The sequence below is a fragment of the Lonchura striata genome, chromosome 21, assembly GCF_046129695.1.
Source record: "Lonchura striata isolate bLonStr1 chromosome 21, bLonStr1.mat, whole genome shotgun sequence".
In the NCBI taxonomy this organism is placed as follows: domain Eukaryota; kingdom Metazoa; phylum Chordata; class Aves; order Passeriformes; family Estrildidae; genus Lonchura; species Lonchura striata.
The window spans coordinates 10,712,586-10,735,364 of NC_134623.1; the positions used below are offsets into that span (position 1 = coordinate 10,712,586).

At 52.2% G+C, this 22,779-nt stretch overlaps 1 protein-coding gene across 1 annotated transcript in view; it reads left to right on the forward strand.

The window, feature by feature from the left end:
• Window positions 1-2,219: 2,219 nt before the first annotated feature.
• LOC110483898 (uncharacterized) overlaps window positions 2,220-22,779 on the forward strand; it is a 38,651-nt gene continuing 18,091 nt past the window's right edge. Inside the window, exons 1-3 of the mRNA XM_077787702.1 lie at window positions 2,220-2,268; window positions 2,455-3,289; window positions 3,616-3,990. Coding sequence (XP_077643828.1) covers window positions 2,220-2,268; window positions 2,455-3,289; window positions 3,616-3,990 — 1,259 coding nt within the window. The remainder of the gene's footprint in view (window positions 2,269-2,454; window positions 3,290-3,615; window positions 3,991-22,779) is intronic.

Genomic DNA, 22,779 nt, shown 5'->3' on the forward strand with positions numbered 1-22,779 from the left:
CACAAAAAAAATCAGCTGAGAAGGCAGCACTCTGAAAAGCAAACCAGAACTGACAGAAAATGAATGGGACAGAAATCAATAATTCTGATAGTTTTATTTACTATCAAAATAAATCACACCCACCCGTCCCCACACAATCCTGATCCCACACCCTCAAATTTGGATCTCACTTCTTCTGATCTCCTTCCAACTACATCTCATCCTGGAGGCTGTGGAATCATGTAATTTTGGCATGGGAGTGAGGTGGGAACCAGCCATTTTGAGGTGGGTTGTAGCCAGTTTGGGGTAAGACTGTGGGGCTTCCAGGGGGATTGAGTCATTTTGAGGTGAAAGAGCAATCCACCTTGGATTTTGGAGTGCAAAGATATGGAGAATACTGCCATATATCCTCCAAGAACACACAAATCCTCCAGAATACATTTCCAAACCATAAATTCCACCTCAAATACCTCTTAATTGGTGGGACTTTTGACATCTCTGGTCAATACTCTTTTTAGTAATTTTTCAGGTGTTTTTAAGTGATAAAGACAAATCAGTACAAAATTAGGGCCAAACCAAAACAAGAGACCCCTTGAGCATCCCTCGGGCACTGGACAAAACAAACTCAGCAGAAATGAAACTTAACCCTCTATAAAATGCCTTGAGGAAGATTTGCTCTTCCCAAAAGTCACTTGTGATGGAAACCCAAACAAATCCCACACATGAATAAACCATAAACAGAAGCAATTCTGTGGCAATTCCAAATTTCATCAGTTCCAGCAGAGCTCCAATTCAGATGCTGGCAGACTCCAAAGAGGAAAAGTGGAAATTTGGCCCAATACAAATTATTAAAAAAAAGTAAAGGTCGTGTAGCTGTCACAAAGGTGACAGAGACAAAGTAAATAATGATTCTCATATTTGGAAAAGCACCCACGCCTCTGAATTCAGAAGTTATTTGAGATTTACTTACTTGAGCTGGGCTTCCTGTAGGACTTTTGGTAGCCTTGTATTTCTCACCTTGGGGTGAATGATCCTTGTCAGTCTTGCTGGTATTATTTGGCTCCTTTCTTCCAGTGATTTTAACAGACTTTTCAAGGTATGACAAGAAAATATTTCCTTTACACTGGCCACCCATAACAGCCATTTTCCTCATAAGTTCTCCCAAAATTTGCTCAGAGGAAGCTGCATCCAAGTTTCCAAGAGTTCCTCCAGAAAGAGGCAGAACCTCCTCAGAGGAGGGAACCAGGCTGTTGTCAAACACGCTTGGGGTCAGACAACAGTGCCCTGAACTCACTGTGCAAAATAATATTGCAATCTGGGTAATAAAATTGTTAAAGAGATGCCTCTGCCCCAATTAAGGTGCTCACAAGACCAAATCCAAAGTGGATTTTATTGAACAGTAAATGTGAGGTAGAGAGAGATGCAAAGAAAGAGAAAAGGGGGGAGAGCAAGGGAGTGACAAGGACAGAGATCTCCCCTGAAGCAGGGCAAGTGTGACATTGTCCCCTGTGTGCGTGGCCTTCCCAGGGTGGGGGTTTTACACCTGAGCCAGTTTGGGTAAGGGGGGTGGTGTTCACCCCCCACCCCGAGCAGGGATTGCCTCACTGTTTCAGGTTACAGTGTCAGATGTAACCAAAAGTGTTTTCAGTCCCCATCTCCATAAACTGTTATCAACAGGTGGGGCAGTGTTCTTTATCTCTTCCATGGCTCAGCCCTGATAATGCCCTCCAGGGGCCATCTTCTGTTAATGGGCCATTGAGTGTCACTGCAGCACTGATAAAATTATATCATCCCATTGTGGGATGCTCCGCCCAGGGGGAGGAACCAAGCATTCCTGCCGGGATATAATCTCACCATTTGCAACACCACAACCACCTTGCCTACTGGATTCCCAGAGGACAAGAGCTCCATAACCACCACTGGACCTTCAGAGGAAGACCAGACCCTTCTACAGGATCACTGCTTTGACAGAATCACGTTCATCACTCCAGCTGGACTGCAGCCACCATTTCATCAGACTGCTACCACCACCCTGAGCAACGGGGTGTCAGGTTATATCCTCACTCTGTGAGTTTAAGGCAGTGTTTCTGTATCATTGCCTTGATCTTAATTTTCTTACTCAATTGTCATTCTGGCTTAGACTCTCTCCCTGGTTTGCCTTCAAACCAGTACAAAACTCACTGTGCTCATCACTTGTTTTCCTCCCAAAACAGGATTTCCCATACCCAAACATTCACCAGATGGAGAAGGTTGCAAGGAAGAGGAAGATGCCCTGGGACACCGAGGCAGGTGAGGAGGAAGTCAGTGCCCCTTTCCCCCTCTCTCCTGCTCCATCTCCCAGCCCAGCCTGGCCCCCAGCTGCAGGACAGCCCCGCTGCCGGTGCCCTCCTGCCGGGGACGCACTGGGGGGATCTCCTTGCCCTTCCCTGTGGCATGGAGGCAAATCCCATCCTCTCCTTGTCCTTCCTCCTCCAGACAAGGAGCTGAGGATGGAGAGCAGGAAGGAGAAATCCCCACGGCAGAACCTCATGGAAGAGGCAATTTTGAGCAACTCCACAGCGCAGGAATCCAACAGGGAGGAAAATCCCTGGAGATCTCACAGGAGGAGGGGCTGCAAGCCCAGTCCAGGATGCTCTGAGGAGGAAAGACCCACTCTGGGCCAGGAAGGTGGGCAGAGCTTCAGCCAGAGCTCGGAGCTGGTCGTCCCTGTGAGGCTTCCTGATGGGGAGAAGCCCTACAAGTGCTTGGAGTGTGGGAAGAGCTTCAGGAAGAGCAACAGTCTGAAACTGCACATGATGATCCACACCGGGGAATGGCCCTACGAGTGTGGGGAGTGTGGGAAGGGATTCAGCTACAGCTCTGCCCTTATCAAGCACCAACGCATCCACACTGGGGAGAGGCCATATGAGTGTCCCGAGTGTCAGAAGAGGTTTCAGACCAGCTCCAATCTCTTTGTACATCATCGGATTCACACGGATGAAAGGCCCTTCCGCTGCCCTGACTGCGGGAAGGGCTTCAAGCGTAACTGCGACCTCATCACACGCCAGCGCATCCACACTGGGGAGAGGTCCTACATGTGCCCCACTTGTGGGAAGAGGTTTCAGAGCAGCTCAAATCTCCTCCTCCATGAGCAGATTCACACCGAGGAGAGGCGCTTCCTCTGCCCCGACTGTGGCAAGGGCTTCAAGCACAAGTGCAACCTTGTCAGCCACCAACGCATCCACACTAGGGAGAGGCCCTACTTGTGTCCCCAGTGTGGGAAGAGCTTCACCCAAAGCTCTCACTTCACCAAACACCAACGGAGCCACCAGTAAAGGAGGCCCTGCAAATTCCCCAGCTGCAGGAAGAGCTTTGTGCACTGCTCCAGCTTCATCCACCATTGGAGGACCATGTTGGGAAGAGCCCTGGTGATCCATGTTCCCTGTGATCCATGCTGGGAAGACACCTGTCCCTTTTCCTGCCCCTGCCAATTGCAGTAGGGGACTTGGGAAAAGCCCCCCCGAATATGCCTTGGGAAGAGGCTGTTGTATAAATTCCCGCCTCCAAGCTGCCCATCGAATCTACCACCCCCCTTATGTTATGTAACTGTCAGTTATGTCCATCTTTATGTCAATCATTTTTTGTACTTGCCTTTAGTTCCAGAATGTTCCTAAGTTCTCTGTCTGTAATTGGCTCTTCCCCGGTTATCGCCCCCTTCCCTCATCCCCATTTGCTGTACCCCAATTATTCCATCCCAACTCCTCCTCCGAACCCCATTCCTACTGGACCCTTTGTACCCTGTCCCTCCTATTTGCCACCTGTTATAAGCCCCACCCCGCCCCTTATTCGGGGCTCTCGGAGCCTGCTCCCTTGCCGAGCGGACGGGTCGCGGATCCTCCCTGACACCCAGCCCTCAGCGAATAAAGCAGCGTCTGAGAGACGACCTGCCGTGGTGTACGCATTCTTATTACCACCGTATCGGCGGAGCCTCCGTACCGGAGAGCCGCGCCCCGATACTGCCAATGACCTGATGTGGGATTGAAGAACATGAGGGTCTGGCCATGGCCCTGTCACTACATTCACTCCCACCTCAGGTCATTGCCAGGGCAGGAAAGGGACTCTCTCTTTCTCTTTCCCTGAGGAGACGGGTGTCCTTTCCATGCAGGAGGAAAAACGTGGCCAGGAAGATACAATTGATGGTGATGTGGTTTTGTCTGTAAATAGTTTTTCTTACCCCTTCTGTTGCCAATATTTTTTCTGTTTCTGTTTGTTCCTTATCTCATTGCTGTTCCCAGTAAATTGTTCTTATCCTAGCCTGGGATCTTTCCCTTTTTTCCTTCAATGGATGGTGGGAAGGCAACGAGCGCCAGCAGGGTTTTAGTGAGAGCAGGAAATTGGGGAATCCCATTCCTGAACCCTGGCCTGTGGAAACCGAGCATCCCAGCTGGTGCCAGCCCTGGTGGCCATGGCAGCAGCTTTGGGAGCGGGTCCCTGGCTGGGGCTGAGGGAACCTCTTCACTCTGGTGCCCAGGGACAGGAGTGGAGGGAGCGGCTGCAGCTGAGTCGGGGCAGGCTGAGGTTGGATCTCAGGAAATGGTTTTTGCCCAGAGGCTGCTGGGGCGCTGCCCAGGCTCCCCAGGGAAGGGTCACAGCTCCAGGGCTCTCTGAGCTCCAGCAGCGTTTGGACAGCGCTGCCAGGCGCAGGCTGGCAGTGTTGGGGTGTCCTGTGCAGGGCCAGCAGTTGGACTTGAGGATCCTGATGGGTCCCTCCCAGCTCAGCCAATTCTGTGGTTCTGGGATCCCATGAGCCTGGGGATGGGAGTGCCAATGGTTGCCATGGCAACGGGCTCCAGGCCTGAGCTGGTGTCCATGGCAACCACCCCTGGCATGGGGTCTCCATGGAGCTGCCCAGGGACTGACCATAGCAACAGGGGCTGGGGATGGTTGCCATGGAAACTGACCATAGCAACAGGGTTTCCTGGTGATGGTTGCCATGGGAACTGACCAGAGCAACAGGGGCTGGTATGGTTGCCATGGAAACTGACCAGAGCAACAGGGGATGGGGATGGTTGCCATGGATACTGACCATAGAAACTGATGATGGTTGCCTTCTAAGGATCAGATTTGTTACAGGCCCTCAGAGGGGTTCCATGGGGACTTTCCAAGAGTCTCCAGGCTGTTCAAGAGCTGGAATGTCACACACAGAGACAGGTGCTCCATGGAGCCCTCCCAAGGGTTTCTGGGGATGGCAAAGAGCCGTGTGGTCAGAGGCATTCACAGCCATTCCATGGTGACTTCCCAGGGCACCTTGGGCTGCAAAGGCACTGATCTATCACAGGCACTCACGGGGGCTCCACAGTGACATCCCAGGAGTCCCCAGGCTGCCAAAGAGCTGGGATGTCACACACACTCCTGTCATGTGCAGAGTGGGAGCTTCAGGCAAAACCTTTATTTCTTTATTGGAGAAACTCCTGCTGAGTCATGAGATGGAAAAATGACACCCAACAGCCACCATGGATCCTCAAACCCCTGCAGGGCCCCCAGACTTCTACAATTCCTTCTAAGAGAAGAGACTGGGAGTGACTGGATCCAATCCTGGCCCCAGAATATAAACTATTGGACAGGTAGAATTGAACAATTTGTCAATGCAATTTTTCATACAGGATTAATGATGTAATACCAGATATATTTATATAAATACAATCAGATCATGATTAGACAATAAGCTCTTAACCAGAGTTATTTACTCCACAGTCCAGAATCTATAACAATTCTAGGATATTCTGCTCTAGGAAGCAATTTTGAAGTCAGCAGGGCCTTGCTGGAGTGGTTTGAGCCCATTGCAGGCAGAGCCTCCTGCTCCAGCAGGAACTGCCTTTCCTGTGCCAGGAGCAGGGCAGGTCCCGCTGCAGGAACAGCCCCAGGCCAGCCCCAGCACAGGGAAGGCCTCGGGCACAAGGGCAGAGTGCCATGCTGGGAGCTGTGCCAGGGACAGCCCGAGGTACCAAAGGCACCTTGGCAACAGCAGCTGCTTGCAAGGCATGGCCAGAAGCCTCCCTTGCAACGCGGCCTGGTGCCAGCGCTGCAGAGCTGCTGCCTCGGGGCTCATTTCTGGCTGGGCTCTGAAAAGCCACTTCTGCTCCAGGAGCCTGACTGGGAAGCCATTGGCCCAGCACCTTGGGGACAAGATATTATCAACAAAACTCTTCATGCCAGCAGAGACAAGGCAGGGGCAGAGGAAAGGGGAGAGCCAGGCCCAGGGGACAGGGCTGCCATGGTGATGGCTGTGAGGTCACTGCCCTGCAGCAGCCTGGCTGCCCTCAGCAGACATTCTGGCCAGAATTGTTGTGAGGGTACCCAGCCCATCCGAGAACCCACACAACAGGAATTCCATCCTTGGGGAGGGGATTTCACTGGGTCAGGTTGCACACACTCCCTGATTTTGGAGCATTCCTGGGATGGGGAATACATCTCTCTGGAAAAAACAGTTGCCATTTTGTGTCACTCTCATAATTATAATATATTTTGTCCTTCTAACAAATGTAAATCCACCCTCATTCAGTTTAAAGATACTGATCCTTGTTCTGTCAATGCAAGATTTCGGAAAAAATAACTTTGACTGTTTTTCCATTTTCACAGACTTCGTAGAGGACCCAAAAAACTCCCAAGATGGGGTTTGGAGGCCTCATCACATAACCAGCAGGTAGAGGCTGCAGGCTCTTGTCTCAGTGATATGGTGATTGAGGACAGAACAGGAGTAGCCTGGGAGGGATTGAAGGGTGGTTTCAGAGAGGATGCAGATTTTCTTCCTTGTATAAAACAGTGAGAGAAAGAAATAATGGCACGAAGGACAGCTGGGGAGGCCCAGACTGGACACCAGGAGAAAGGAATTTCCCTCCCAGGGCAGGGCTGTGGTGCTACACATTCCCAGCAGGAGCCTGGAGCAGCCCAAGGCCTTGTGTGGCCAGGCAGGGGCAGCAGGAGGCAGAGCTGCCAGCAAAGGAAGGGCCAGCGAGGTGGGGCAGCCGGGAGTGACAACAGCCTACAGGGACAGAGGCGCAGGGCAGGGACACCGTGGGACAGCCTGGGCTGCAGAGGGATCAGGGATGTGCAGCAGCTGCAAGGCCCTGACAGAGCCAACCTGTGCAGCCCTTTGGCCATGGCTGCTGGCCCTGGGCCTGAGGCCACCAGGGGACAAGTGACCCTTGCAGCCCTGGGGTCTCAGTGCCTCCTTGTCCCTGCTCAGCAGCCTGGCAGGGGCCGCCCCATGGTCCTGCCCTTGGCACTGCACATCCCCACATGCCAGTGCCCATCCCGGGAAGAGCCCTGAGCAATGAGGGAGGGACAGGATCTGCCTTGCCAGGGGCTGGGGCTCAGGCCTCGGCCCTTTGCATTCCTGAAACACATCCAGGTTTGCTCAGCACCAGAGCCACCTTCCCCTTGCTTGTCCCTTGCTGTCATCTCTGCTCCAGCATTATGCTCTACTTGGGGACACTTTCTCAGTCGTTTCCCTCAGTGGGACCCATTAAAAGTCCAAGAAACTTCAGTGTTTCAATCACACTTTGAGTTCTTGAGAAGTTTTTTGAGCACACTCTCTGGGAATGAGACTAATGAAAACAACAGCAATCCCTGAGAGGGTCATTAAAGTCCTTGTGCTATGTCTGTGCAGCTGAGCTGGGCCGGGCTCCTGGCACAGAGGGTGATCCTGGTAACCAAGCAGAGCTTCAAAAGCACATTTCTCTTGCTGAGCAGCTCTTCTGCCAGCCCAGCAGGGCTGGGGCATTGCCTGCAGCCAGCCCGAGCACAGTACAGAGGCACAGAGAGCTTCAATCAGTCAGGGCTGGGAAGGGGCTGAGAAGTGCCTGGGGCAGAATCACTGCCAGCCCTTGGCACAGGAACCTCTGGCTGCAGGACAATGCAGCTGCAGCTCCTGGAGAGATCTCCTAAAGCTGGAACATCCCAATGCCCACAGACCCTGTGCGTACAACTCTGAGTGTTCTGGTGTAGGGTAGGTGAAATGCTCATGGTGTTCTGACATGCTGAGGGTTTCTGATCAGTCACAGAATATTTCCAAGACAAGGATATTGATAAAAATTAAGAAATTCCCAAAAAGTTTGTATTCAGTTTCCTACCATTGCAGAATGGCAGGGAGGGAGGAATAAATATCAGCAGTTGATTCTGTATTTTGAGAAGTGCCTGAGAAATCTGAACTGTTACTTTTAGTGATCAGTAGGTTCACAGGAGATCCCTAATGTGCTTGCAGCCACTCTGCCCATGGACAGCACCAGCATCACCTTTGCTGGAGCCACCAGGCTCAGTCTGAGCTGTCCTTTCTCCAAGCTGCAAACAGAACCTGTCCCCAGCCAGTGCCCTGCAAACTGGCAGGGTTCTGTCAGGCCAAGGAGAGTGCACAGAGATTTGGGGTCTGGGAGTGCTGGCACGGAGAGATCAGGCACAGGGAGACACCTGCAGGAGGAAAATCTCCAGGAAGCAGAGAGAAGATCAGGGAAGGAGAGAAAAGAAAACCCAGAAATGCTGAGGCAGGGAGAGTTTAGAGATGCCCAGAGGATCCCCTCCAGTGCAGCCCCTCCCTCTGAACAAGCCCCCTCCCTCCTGTGCCCCAGCCAAGCCTCTGCCCTCAGGGCCGGGGCTCCAAGGCGTGCAGCCCCTCCTGTGCAGGCAGAGCTGCAGCAGAGCCGTGGGGCAGCTCTGCAGCCCCGGGCCCAGTTCCCTCTGCAGAGCACAGGGCTGGGAGCAGCTGCCCGGCACTGGGGGCTCTGGCAGGGGGCACAACTGGCTCAGGGTGACACAGCTGTCCCCAGTGCCCGGCTCTGGGCAATGCTGGCAGTGCAGCCAGGGAAGGAGCTGCACCTCCCTTCATCCAGTGCCATCAGAAGGACACTTGGAAGTCTCCTTGAGATTTCAGTCCAAGCGGGGAGCTTCAAACATGTCCTAGAGCATCTCTAATTTATAAGATTGATGGGGAAAGGTAGAGGTGTTGTGACACTGAAAATGCTGCTGGGTGGGTGAAATGAGCAAAGTGAGTCCTTGGATCCAAATGTGGAGCTGAGCTGTTGTGGATCCATCTGCTCTCAGCCGTGCCTGGTGACATTTTAGGGAAGCATGGGAACGTGATCATCCTCTAACTGAGAGTGGTTAAAGCCCAGAGAAATCTGAAGAGGTGAGAACGACAGGCCATCTCCCCTTACTCTCCACTTATCATTTTGCCTCACAGAAATTGCTTTGTTCACCCTGGGGGAAGCAGAAACGCTAAAGGTTTCTGATTCCAAGAACACCAGGAGAGACATGGAGGGAGCTTAAAAAGTAATCCGCAGGACTCTTGAACACAAAAATATGTCCATGTGTGTCATAGATAAAAGAGGTGTATGTGAAATGCCTTTGATTTTGGTTGAAGGAATCTCCTTTTTCTCTTCACTGTCCTTTCTCCATGAACAGGTGCCCATGTGCAGCCACAGCAAATGTCCAACAGCAGCTCCATCAGCCACTTCCTCCTGCTGGCCCTGGCAGACACGCGGCAGCTGCAGCTCCTGCACTTCTGCCTCTTCCTGGGCATCTCCCTGGCTGCCCTCCTGGGCAACGGCCTCATCATCAGCGCCGTAGCCTGTGGCCACCACCTGCACACGCCCATGTTCTTCTTCCTGCTCAACCTGGCCCTCAGCGACCTGGGCTCCATCTGCACCACTGTCCCCAAAGCCATGCACAATTCCCTCTGGGACACCAGAAACATCTCCTACACAGGATGTGCTGCCCAGCTCTTTTTTTTTGTGTTTTGCACTACCACAGAGTTTTATCTCCTGACCATCATGTGCTATGACCGCTACGTGTCCATCTGCAAACCCCTGCACTACGGGACCCTCCTGGGCAGCAGAGCTTGTGCCCACATGGCAGCAGCTGCCTGGGCCAGTGCCTTTCTCTATTCAATGCTGCACACAGCCAATACATTTTCCCTGCCCCTGTGCCATGGCAATGCCCTGGGCCAGTTCTTCTGTGAAATCCCACAGATTCTCAAGCTCTCCTGCTCATATTCTAAACTCAGGGAACTTGGGCTTCTTGCTGTTAGTATGTCTTTAGGAGTCGGATGTTTTGTGTTCATTGTTTTTTCCTATGTGCAGATCTTCAGGGCTGTGCTCAGGATCCCCTCTGAGCAGGGACAGCACAAAGCCTTTTCCACCTGCCTCCCTCACCTGGCTGTGCTCTCCCTGTTTATCAGCACTGTAATGTTTGCCTACCTGAAGCCCCCCTCCATCTCCTCCCCATCCCTGGATCTGTCAGTGTCAGTTCTGTACTCGGTGGTGCCTCCAACCCTGAACCCCCTCATCTATAGCTTGAGGAACCAGGAGCTCAAGGCTGCAGTGTGGAGACTGATGACTTTGCCATTTCAGAAACATTAAACTGCTGGACATTTTTTTCAAATCACGTATAATAAAAGTTGTCTTTGATATTTCTTGTTGGCTTCATTTTGCAGATTCTTATTATTTGTTTTAGTTTTTTCATCTTGTCCACAATAAATGAAATTTTTTGAGCCATTTCTCATTTTGTTTCTCTCACTCTTCCCTGTGGCCACAGATTGTTTCAATGACGGGTTGCGCTCTTGGTGGGTTTCAAGATACTAAAGGATCTGTCAGCAAAGTTTTCTGTAGAGATGCCCTTTTGTTGCCTTCTCTGGAGCTGCAGCAGCAATGTCTGTGTGCAGAGCTGGGGCAGATCAGTGCTGGCACAGCACCTCTGGTCCTGCTGGCCACACCATTCCTGATCCAGGTCAGGAGCCATTGGCCTTCTTGCCTACCTGGGCACACGGCTGGCTCATGTCCAGCCTGCTGTCCATCAGTCCCTGCAGGTCCCTTTCTGCCTGGCTGCTGTCCAGCCACTCTGTCCCCAGCCTATAGCACTGCAGGGGTTGTTGTGGCCAAAGTGCAGGACCCGGCACTTGGACTTGTTAAACCTCACCTTGTTGGATTTGGGCCCTGGATCCAGCCTGTCCAGGTCCCTGTGCAGAGCCCTCCTACCCTCCAGCAGATCTACACTCACACCCAGTTTGGTGTCATCTGCAAAGCTGTCCTTGGTTCCATGGGCCCCTCAGTGTCACAATGTCCCTTTGGTTACACCAGGCCCTGCACTGTCACACTGGTCTCCTTGGTTCCGTGGAGCTCCAAAATTTGACAATGGACTCCTTGGTTCCATGGAGCTCCACAGTGTCACAATGTTCTCGTTGGTGCCACAGTTTCACAGTGGCCCCTTGGTTCCATGGGGCCCCAGGGTGTCACAAAGGCCCCATGGTCACATGAGGTTCCACACTGTCACAATGCTCTCTGTGCTTCTACAAGTCCCTTCAGTGTCACAATGTCCCCTTGGTTCCACTGGGCCCTGGACTCTCCCAATGCTCTCCTTGGTTTGGCAGTGTCACAGTGGTGAAACGCCTCAGTCACACGAGGCCCCGCAGTGTCACCATGGCCTCTGTGGTTCCACCAGGACCCAGTGTCACAAGGACTCCCTGGTTCCATTTGGCCCCAAAGCACAACAATGGAGCCCTGGTTCTATGGGGCTGCACAGTGTCACCATGGTCCTCTTAGTTCCACGAGGCCCTGCGGGGTCACAATGGCCCCAGAGTGTCCCAGTCATCACAGACTGACAGAATAAAATAGGCTGGAAAAGACCTTTGGGATCACCAAGTCCAACCAATGCCCTAATACCGCCTTGTCACCCAGACCATGCCACTGAGTGCCACTGGAGAGGGACAGTGACTCTGCCACCTGCCCCCTGGCTTGCCATTCCAATGCCCACTCACCCTTTCTGTGAAGAACTTCTTCCTCTTGTCCAGCCTAAACCTCCTCTGGTGCAGCTGGAGGCTGTGTCTTCTTGTCCTGCCCTCCAGCAGATCCACACTCACACCCAGTTTGGTGTCACCTGCAAATCTGGGGATGGTGGGCTCGATCCCCTCCCCCAGATCATCGGTGAAGATGTTAAACAGGACTGGGCCCAACACAGATCCCTGGGGACAGCACCAGGGACTGGACACCAGCTGGGTGCAGCACCATCCCCACCCCTCTCTGGGCCCAGCCTCCAGCCAGCTCTTCCATCTCCCAGCCAGGAGGGAACCTGCCCAAGCCGTGGGCTGCAGCTTTTCCAGGGAATGCTGTCAGAGACAGTGTCCAAGGCTTTTCTGAAGTCCAGATGGACACATCCACAGCCTTTCCCACATCCACAGGTGGGTCACCTGGTTATAAAAGGAGATCAGGTTGCTCAGGCAGGACCTGCCCCTCTTAAATCCACGCTGGCTGGCTCTGACCCCTCGGCCATCCTGTGGGTGCCCTGTGGTGGCTCTCAAGGTGATCTGTTCCATAACCTTGCCGGGCACCGAGGTCAGGCTGACAGGTCTGGAGTTCTCCAGATCCTCCTTCCAGCCCTTCTTGGGGATGAGCTCACACTGGCACCTCCAGTGCTCTGGGACCTCCCTGGTGAGCCAGGACTGATGGCAAATGATGGGGAGCAGCTTGGGGAGCTCATCCACCAGCTCCCTCATCCCCCTAGGATGGATCCCATCCCATCCCATCCACCTGTGAGCATCTGAGTGGCTCAGCAGGTCAGCAGCTGCTTCCTCCTGGATTACAGGGGCCTGTTCTGCTCCCTGTGCCCATCTACCAGCTCAGGAGAACTCTTGTCCTGAGGACAACCTGTCCAAATATTGAAAACTGAGACAAACAAGGTCTTAAGTAGCTCAACCTTTTCCTTATCTTTAGTTACTCTATTTTCCAATGCATCCAAAAAAGGGTAGAGGTTCTTCTTATTCCACGTTTTCTTATGAATTTATTCATAGACACACTTTTTATTATTTTTCACAGAAGTGGCCAGGTTAATCTCTTATTGAGATTTTTACCTCTTTCCTTTATTTTCCTGCATGACCTAACAACATTCTTAAACAATTCCTAAGCTGCCTGATCTTCTGTCATAAGTTAATACACCTTCTTCCTTCCCTTGAGTTCCCACAAAAGCTCCATGGGCAACCAGGACAGTCATTTTCCTCACCACCTCATCTTTTGCCACACTAGGACAGGCTGCTCCTTCCCCCTTAAGATTACTGTCTTGAACTGTGTCCATCCTCCCTGGACCCCTTGGTTTTTAAGGGCTGTTTCCCATTAAAAAAATCAGTACCTGATTTGGTACTCCCCAAATCTGCATCCTAAGTAGGCCAAAGTCTGCCCTTCCTCATTCCAGTGTGGAAGTTTTGTTGCTGCCCCTCCTTCTTTCACAGATCATTGAAAACTTGATTATTTTATGGTCACTGTTCCCCAGGCAGCCTCCAACCCCCACATCTGCCACCAGCCCTTCTCTGTTTGTGAGCAGCAGCAGACAGAGCTTTCCTTGGGAGTGGAGTGTTACCAAAAAATCGCTAAAACAGAAAACTCCTTAACACCAGTGCAGCATTAAGAAGCAGCATTCTTTATTCAGGGGGATGCACGGGGGATAGCTCCTCCCAAAGCCGAGCATGCTGAGTACAGGAAAGTTTCTGTTCATCTTCTGTACATACACATATTAATTGATTGTGCTGGACTAAACTCACATCTGATAATCATTTCCCCAGACTCATTAACATATTTCCCCTCCCCTTTACCCATGTGTCCTTCTGTCCTGGGGGTCTCTCTGGTGGTCCCTGGTGGTCGTGGACCCCAATGTTCCCGTGGGCCTGGCTGAGCTGGCAGGAGACTGAGGCTGGTGAACTTCCAGTTCCCCTTGTCCCACAATGGGCATTGTGTGGTCTCCATAGGCCAGGGGTTTTGGAGAACAAGCTCCAGGTGTTAGTTCACCTGCTGGAGACAATTTATCATCTGGTTACATGAGGTCAAAGAGTGGTCTATGACATCATATGAGTGATCTGTGACAGAATGGTCCATGACATCACAGAGTGGTTAATGTGGTGTCATCAAGAAGTTATGACATCATAGGCCATCTCTGTGACATCACAGAGCAGGCTTAGAGATCACAGGACAGAGCTCTGAAATTGCAGAGCAGACTGTGACATCACAGAGTTGGCTGTGACATCAGAGACCAGCTGTGTGACATTACAGAATGGGCTGTGACATCTCAGAGAGGCCCTGTGACATCCCAGAGGGGCTGTGTGACATCCCAGGAGGGCTCTGTGAGGTCACTGGGTTGGTCACTCCGCCCCAGGTCCCCCTCACAGTTTCTCCCAACAAGTCCAATGCTGTTCATGCCCAGCAGGATCCCTGTCCCCCGGTATCCCCCCAGTCCCCCTGGAGCCACAGCCTCCACCAAAGGATGTTCCACAGGATCTACCAAAGAGCCTGACATGGGGACAAGGGGCCAGGGCTGTGTGACCAGGACATCAAGGACGTGGATTATCCAGGTGCCTGTGGCCTGGGTTGCGTTCCCCAGGGCAGGAAAGATGTCTGGCAGTTGGAGCAGGCTTAGGGAAGGGCCTCCAAAGTGGGGCTGGAGCCCTTGGGCTGTGAGCAGAGGCTGAGGGACCTGGGCTTGTCCAGCCCAGAGCAGGGAAGGCTGAGGGGCTCCTCATCCCAGCCTGGCAGTGCCAGCGAGGAGGGGATGGAGAACACAGAGCCAGGCTCTTCACCGGTGGCCTGGTGGGAGACAAAAGCCAATGGGTGTAAGGGGAAAGAGGGGAGATCAGCCAGGCCAGGAGGAGATGAAATGAGTCAGGGTGGTTTCAGCATTTCCTCAGCACCAAAAGCAGCCTGACCTCCCTTCTCCATCCACCACTGACAGCTTTGCACATCAGGAATTATTTGAGCTGTTTTGCCCCCACTTCAGCATGAGCATCCTGATACAAGAACCTAACTGTGTTTATATCTATCACAGAACCACATTTGTCAGAAATTCATTCTAGCATGAAAAACACTTGTGGATGGTGGACTCATCAGACACTGCTGGAATCATGCACATAGTTCAACCATGGTCTGTTGGCCATGAAGAGAAACTTTCTGTGCCTCTGAGTCTCACGAGTTCCTGACCCCCAAAGGACACAAACCTGATGAGTTGTGGTTCCCACTCCAGTGGTGGCACTGGGCCCTCCCTCCATCCCCAGAGCAGAGCTCCCTTGTCCCAGAAAGTCCCTGGTAATGCAGGGATGAAGGAAACAGGCTGTGGGGATCAGGGGCAGGGCACGGCCAGGCATTTGGGGTGGTTGTGAGCCCAGGGCAGGACCCAGCCCTTGGCCTTGGTGAACCTCATCCCATTGTCCTGGGCCCATGGCTCCAGCCTGTCCAGATCCCTCTGCAGAGCTTCCTGCCCTCCAGCACAGCCACACTCCCACCCAGCCTGGGCTCACCTGGAACTGCCTGAGGGTGCCCTCGATGGCCTCGTCCAGATCAGCAATAAAGAGATTTCACTGACCTGGCCCCAGTCCTGAGCCCTGGGGACACCCCTGGATGTGATGCCATTCCTCAGCTGCTCTTGTGCCAGGGGGTGGATGGGGGAATTGGTGGGGAGGGGTGGGGACAAACTGTTACTGATTGTCAGTCATGAAGGGTCTTGAGTTTCATATATGTTCAGACAGCGTTAAAAGGTGCTGGGGCTAAATATAAATTGGACATTGCTGATATCAGTCTATTAACAGGAAAATAACAATTCTCTCTGCCCTGTTTTCAATATAGTATATTCCCTTTGTACACATTTCTGAAATCTGTCTAATTAACCACTGAAGAATTGAGGACTTGAATTATTCCCATGGGTTTTTCATTGTTATGGCACTTTGAACAAATGTTTAGAAGCCTTTTGTCACTGAATTCCTGAACTGAAGAGCTCAAGAAAGAAGAGGCCTCTGGAGCAGTAAAATTCATCATCAACCCCCAAGGGGCTGAGGATCCATCCCCATCAGAGCAGCAATGAGCATAAATGGGCACAGCTCTGTGGCTGCCCCAGCTCTGGGATGGGCCCTGGGCCTGGAGCAGGAGCAGCTCTGGAGGGCCCCAGGGCCGGGGCTCTTGTGCTGGCCTGGGCAGATGGGATGGCAGGAGGGGCTGCAGAGCTCTCAGCACCTCAGGCAGAGGGGAGCAGGGCAGCCAGGGAGCTCCTTTGGCCTTGGCCAAGCCCCTTCCCCCATGGTGGGGCTGAGTCCTGGCTGAGCTGCAGCTGCTGCTGTGCCCTTGGCAGGGGCTGAGGCCGTGGGGCAGTGCCCAGAGCAGCCTGGGCTGAGCAGAGCTGTGGGGCCAGAGCCGGCTGGGCTGTGCTGGGGAGAGGCCCTTGGTGCTGCCCAGAGCTCAGGGCAGCTGGCAGAGCTGGCAGGGAGCTGGGCTGGGCTGGGAGAGCCTGGCACAGAAACCATCAGTGTCCATGGCTGTGCTGGAGACCAAGGCTGGAGCAGGGAAATGCAGGGCTGCTGAGCCATGGGGAGGCCATGGGATTCCAGCACACACCTCAGCTCTCTGATGGTCCCGGCACCGTGCTGGGCCCTGTTCCAGACTGGAGCAGAGCAGATGTTGATGGCACAGGAGCCCTGCGGGGCTGGCAGGGACCTGCAGCTTGCAAGGTGCTCTGCTCTCCCTCAGCTCCTCTCTGAGAGATCCAATCCCAGCTCGGCACCTCAGGGCACAAGTGGCACTGCCTGGTCATGGGCACACAACTGATGTCTGCCTGGAAAAGGGCCACAGATGTTATTACTTGTACATTTCATATTACAAATGGTTTTTTTTTTTTTCTGGGTCACTTGAGAATGGTTAAGAAATGGCAAAGTTTTCCCACAAGGATCAGGAATTTCCTGGAAGTGTACTGATGGCATGAGGAGAAATACTGATCTTGCCTTCTATTTGCATCACCAATATTCAATTTATTATATCGCCTCCCTCTTCCTTCAGGATTTTCCAAGTCTTCTGTTGAAATGGGTATGTCTAAGGACATCTCTTCACTAGACCAACTGGATCTATGTCCTTCCTGGTGCTCCCAGATTTCCTCATCTAGGTGCTCTCAGGTCATTCAAGTGCCTCTCCACTGACTGGTTTCATGCTTTGAGCTTCAGGGAGTTGTCCACTCTTTCAGAAGTTCAAATAAATATCACATTAGTCAACATTGTAATTGTGTTTTTGTCCATCACAGAATTGCCTTTTCTTATGTCTTTGTCTAAAACTGTCCCTGTATAGAAATCCCTTGGGGACGGGGAACATGTCAGATGCTGCTGGGACATCCCAGAGAGCTGAGGGAAGAGTTGTGATGATTATTAAATTGTTCAAATGTTCAACTTGTGTTAGCTGACAAGAAACCTTTCTGTGCCTCTGAGTGTCACCAGTCCCTGAGCCCAAAGGACACAAACCTGATGAGTTGTGGTTCCCAGCGCAGGGGCACTTGGACCTTGGCTCTGCACAGGAGAGCTCTTCATCCACTTTCCCTCTTTTCCTCCCTCTGGGCATGGAGGCAGCTCCTGCCTTCAGCCTGTGACTTGTGTGTGCAAAGAGCAAATCTGGGCAGAATTGGGGCAGGGAGGGTTTAGGGGGACTTTGGGATCTGTGCTGGGCACAGAAGGTGTTTTCCATTGCTCTGAGACTGTCTGCTGTGCACAATGGATTTAATATCCAGCAGAGGAATGACTTTTGCATTGGATGGAGCTGTGCCTTCCCTTGGCTTTGTTGGCTGGCAATAAATGAACATCCCTCTGTGTCTGGGGCAGCTCCTTCTCCAAGGAAAGCAGGTGGGAGCTGGAGCCAAGGAGCTGAAACCAGCAGGTGCAGCCTGGGCTGGAGGGAGCTCAGATTTGCACAGACTGCTCTGAGTGCCAGGGCTTGGATGGGGGAAATGGTGGGGTGGGGGTAGGGACAGAATCTGATGGATTGTCAGCCATAAAGGGTCTTGATTTTCATATCTATTCAAACTGCAGGAGGAGGTACTTGGATTCAGTGTCAATTGGAGATGGCACATATCAATGTATTAACTAAAAAATCAAAACGGGACCTAAAAATGGTTTCTCTCTCCCTGTGTAAATAAAATTCATTCATTTCAACTACACTAATGGAATCCGCCTAACCAACCACAAAGGATTTGAAAGCTTAAATCAAATTATTTCCAGAGGCTTAGCTTGTTAAGGTGTTCTGAATGTTAATGAGCCCTGGGGCACTGAATTCCTGAAATGAATTCCTGAAGGCTGAAGAAGCCTCTGGAGCAGTAAAATTCAGCAGCAGCCTCCAAGTTGCTGAGGATGTCACAGCCCCCACTGAGGCCATCCCTGTCCAGAGACCCTGGGGGAATGGGCAGACAAGGAGAGCGTCCCTGGGGCTGTGGCAGCAGAACTCAGAGGCACCAGCGGCTCCAGCTGGGAAAGAGTGTGGGATGGGGCTGTGAAAGCCCTGCCTGGGCTGTGCCAAGCAGGACACACAAGCCCTGACCCCCATCCATTAAAAAAACTCTCTCAAGGAGACATTTGAAAGGAATGATAATAATTTGTGTCCTCTGAGTTGGATGCACTGGAGCAATACTATCAAGAGTTTCTCAGGAGCTCTAAACAACAAAACTGCCTTTACTGGGAAATTTAGAAAAATCAGTGAAACTTTGGCAAACATTTTAATATGGCATTCAAACAACCAAAGAAACTCAAAGCATTAACTTGGCCCACTCAACTTCACAAACTCTTAGCCTGTTCAATTTTATGTTAATCAATATTTGCAAGAATACAGAAATAGAAGAAATAGATACAGAAAGAGAGAAAAGTGAGATACAGAGAAGCATACACACAGCTACCGACTCCTGGATTCCAGCAATATTCAGATGGAAATTCCAAGAGGAGGTAGGGTCAAGATGTGTGCTTGCCTTGTGGTCAGCCTTAAATACCCCTTGGTCTTCCTGGGCTCTTCCCCCAGGTGGGACCTGGGGTCATTTGGTCACTCAGGAGCTGGGCTGGGGCTCCACAGGTGGCTGTGGAGCATTGCCTGTGCTGTGCCAGGGACTGGCAGACACTGCTGGGCTGGGATAGAGGCTCTGGGGGGATTGGGGTTCCCGGGCAGGGCAGTGCTGGGGTTCCAGGGCAGGGCAAGGCTGGACCTGCCCCTTCCTCCCCCACACATGAAATGTTTCCAGCCAACAATCTCCTCCAGTCTGTCACAACAGTCAACATTGGAGGTGAAATCCCAATATGGCCATTGGCACGTGCAGGAGAAGGACAGTTCTTTTCCATAGGAAGGAAAGCACAGACTCCCACTGTTTGGAAGGCAGGTGAGAGCCTCATTAGGCCAAGGCCAGCCAGACTTTTCAGGAGAGGCAGATTTTGTCTGGGGGCAATCTTTGGAGATAGGGAATTTTGGAGACAATCTCAATTTTGGCCATGAGCACCTGGAGAAGCAGGACAGTTCTTTCCCAAAGGAAGGAAAGCGTGGAGCCTTCCCCTGTGTTTTGGAGGCAGATAAGCAGTGACCCTTACCAAATGACTGCCTGGCAGATTTGTCCTGGCAATATGTCCATGGGAACAATCCCTGGATATAAGGAAATGGAGGTGAAATCCCAATTCTGGCCATGTGTGCCTAGAGGAGAAGGAGAGTTCTTTTCCATGGGAAGGAAAGCCTCGTGCCCCAGTGTTTCAATAGCAGATGAGAAGAGACCCTGCAGGTGCCAAGCTGTCAGGCAGCCCCTGGAGGCCAAACCAGCCAGACCTGTTCCGTGTTCCCTTGGTTCCTTGGGGCCCCACAGTGTCCCAATGGTCTCTCTGGTTCCTCAGGCCCCACAATGTCACGGGACTCCTCTGTTCCATGAGGCCACAATGTCACAATGGACCTTTGGACCCTGGGGGTTTGCAATGTCACAATGGTCTCCTTTGTGCTCCACAGGGTCACAATGGAGCACTGATGACACGAGGCCCTGCAGTGTCACAATGGACCTTTGGTTCCCTGCAGCCCTGCAGTGCCACAAAGGCCTCTTGGTTTCATGAGGCCCCACAGTGTCACAATGGTCCTCTTGGTTCTGTGGGGACCCCCGGGGTCACAATGGTCTCACTGGTGCCATGAGGCCTCACAGTGTCACAATGCTTTGCTTATTCTGTAGGGCCTCATAGTGTCCGAAAGGTCTCCATGATCCCATGAGTCCCCTCAGTGTCACAATGATCTCCTTTGTTCCATGGTGCCCCACAGTGTCACAATGGCCCCTTGGTTCCATGAGGCTGTGAAGTCTCTTAATGGTGTCTCTATGATTCCATGAGGCCTTGCAATGTCACAATGGACCTTTGGCTCCCTGGGGTCTCACCGTGTCACAATCGTCCCTTGGTCCCATGACACCCCAAAGTGTCATAATGGTCTCCACAGTTCCCTGAGGCCCCACGGTGTCACAATGGACCCTTGGTTTGATGGGGCCTCTCAGTGTCACAATGATCCCTACATTCCATGGAGTCACACAGTGTCACAATGGTCCCTTGGTTTCACAGGCCCCACAGTGTCACAATTGTCCCTTGGACCTGCCATTTTGTAAGGTTTTCATTTTGGATTTTGTGTGTGTTTTCCTTCTGATTTCCTTTTATAGTAGTGTAGTAGTAGTAGCTTAATAAGTTTTTTTCCCTTGTTATTAAGCTTGGGCCTGCTTTGCTCTTTTGCCGATCGCACTTCTCAGCATTCAATTGAGAGGTTGCATTTCATGAGGGTGCTGGCATTGTGCCAGTGTCAAACCATGACAATGTTTTCACACTTTTATAAGTTTTGGTTCATTTACATATTGGGGTTAATTGTCCAATTACACCTTCAGATTATGCAGCCCCACCCTCCCAGTCTGCTCTCCTCAATTCGCTGGTGTTTTCACTTTCTGGGCCAGAAGCTGCAGCGGTGTCCTTGGTTCTCAGGCTGTAAAAGGATTGTTTTGTCTGACTACACTGTGAAGAGAACTTGCTGACACTCTGTATGAAGTTCAGAGTTACAGACTGATACAGGACAGAATCTGGAAAATATGAAAGCTAAAACTTAAGGCATCAGCCTCTCCCATGTTCCCTTGGTTCCATGGGGACACCCAGTGTCACAATGGCTCCTCGTGACACTCTGGGCTGCACAGTGTCACCCTGGGCCCTTGGTTCCATGGGAGTTTACCAATGGTCCCCTCTGATTCCACGAGGTCCCCACAGTGTCACAACTGACCCATGGTCCCATGAGGTTCCCCAGTGTCACCAGGGTGTCCTTGGACCTGCCTTGTCACAACTGACCCATGGTTCCATGAGGTTCCCCAGTGTCACCAGGGTATCCTTGGACCTGCCTTGTCACAACTGACCCATGGCTCCATGAGGCTCCATGAGGTTCCTGTGTCACTGTGGTCGCTGTCAGAGGCTGGATGAGATCAATGTCTCGAGACACCTTGGGCTGAGCTGTCGATCAGTCACTCTGCTGGGACAGCGCTGACCCAGCTCTGAACACCTGAGATATCAGAAGTCCAGCTGGGGGGAGGCCCACAAAGGCCCAGGGGCTTAAAACCAAGGAGCACAAGGTCAGCCCCTGGTATGGACTCTGCCTTCTCCTGGGGTTTGTGTCTCGCCCACACTGGAGCCCCAGGAGCTGGGAGCCACATGTGTGTCTTTCTGTGGAGCTTCTGTCTTCCTGTCTCTCTCTCTCTTTCCTCTCCTTCTAATGCTCTTTATATGGAACAGTTTTGGGTACCTGAACAACTTCAGTGTTTAGGGCTTTGCAGGCTAAATGGGCTGAGGGAATGAAGTTACAGCTGTGACAAGTGATTTAAGTTGGATTGGATTGGTATTAAACGCTTTTACAAAGTTCCTTGTTCTTTTGTATTTTGCCAGTAAAATTTTGGGGGTCCTGAATGGGCGCTGAGGGCACTTGGGGGTCCCGGAGGGTCTGGGGGACACTGATGGGACAGATGGGGGCGGTACCGGGGTTCTGTGGAGCGCGAGGCATGACGGGCGTTGTAGTCCCGGCTCTAATGGGGCTCCATGGGGCCGCAGAGCATGACGGGAGTTGTAGGCAAAAGAAAAGATGGCGCAGGCCCCAGGCTCCGCCCCCAAAGCCATGATCCATGGCGCTGATTGGTTGGAGCCGTGATGGGCGGGAGGCTCGGCCAATGGGAGGCAGTGAGGGCGGTAACAGCTATTCAACCCCTCCAGTCCCTCCCAGTACAGCCCAGTTCATCCCCAGTACAGCCTCAGTGCCCCTCCAGTCCCTCCCAGCACAGCCCAGTTCATCCCCAGTACAGCCCAGTACAGCCCCAGTGCCCCTCCAGTCCCTCCCAGTATAGCCCAGTCCCTCCCAATACACCTGAGTTCATTCCCAGGCCCTCTCAGTCCCCCCAGTGCCATCCATATCCCGCTCCAGTGTCCCCCAGTCTTCCCCACAGCGTTCCTGCCCATTGCAGGGCAGCGGCGCAGACGGAATGTCCTGCGGCCCAAACCTCCTGCTCCTGCCACACAGTGCCCAGCCTTCTCCCCTACTCCTCTCCCAGCACGGCACAAATTCCAGCTCGGAGGAGGCTCCCCCAGAGAGGGCTCCAGCTCCTTTCTCAGCCCGAGTGTCCCTGCAGAGGAACAGGGCATCCTTCAGGCACTTCCACAAGCTCAGGGTTCCCATTTCATGGCAAATCTGGGATGAAAATGGCCTTTTTCAGAAAGACAAATGCAGAGGAGATGGATTAGAAATTATTTGGAAAAAGTGACCCTTCTTCCAGACAAAGTTCACCAAGTTATTGCCTGCATGTCTCCTTTTCAGATTCTTACAGTCATCTCCTGAAAGTCCAGATTGTTCTGGTGCTTTTCATGAACTGATTGAACTCTTGATATATATCAGTGCATGAGATGTGGAAGCTTCTAAAATGAACACAGAAACAAACTCCCTCTGTCAGCCCATTTTCATCTTCTACATCACTTTCAAGCTG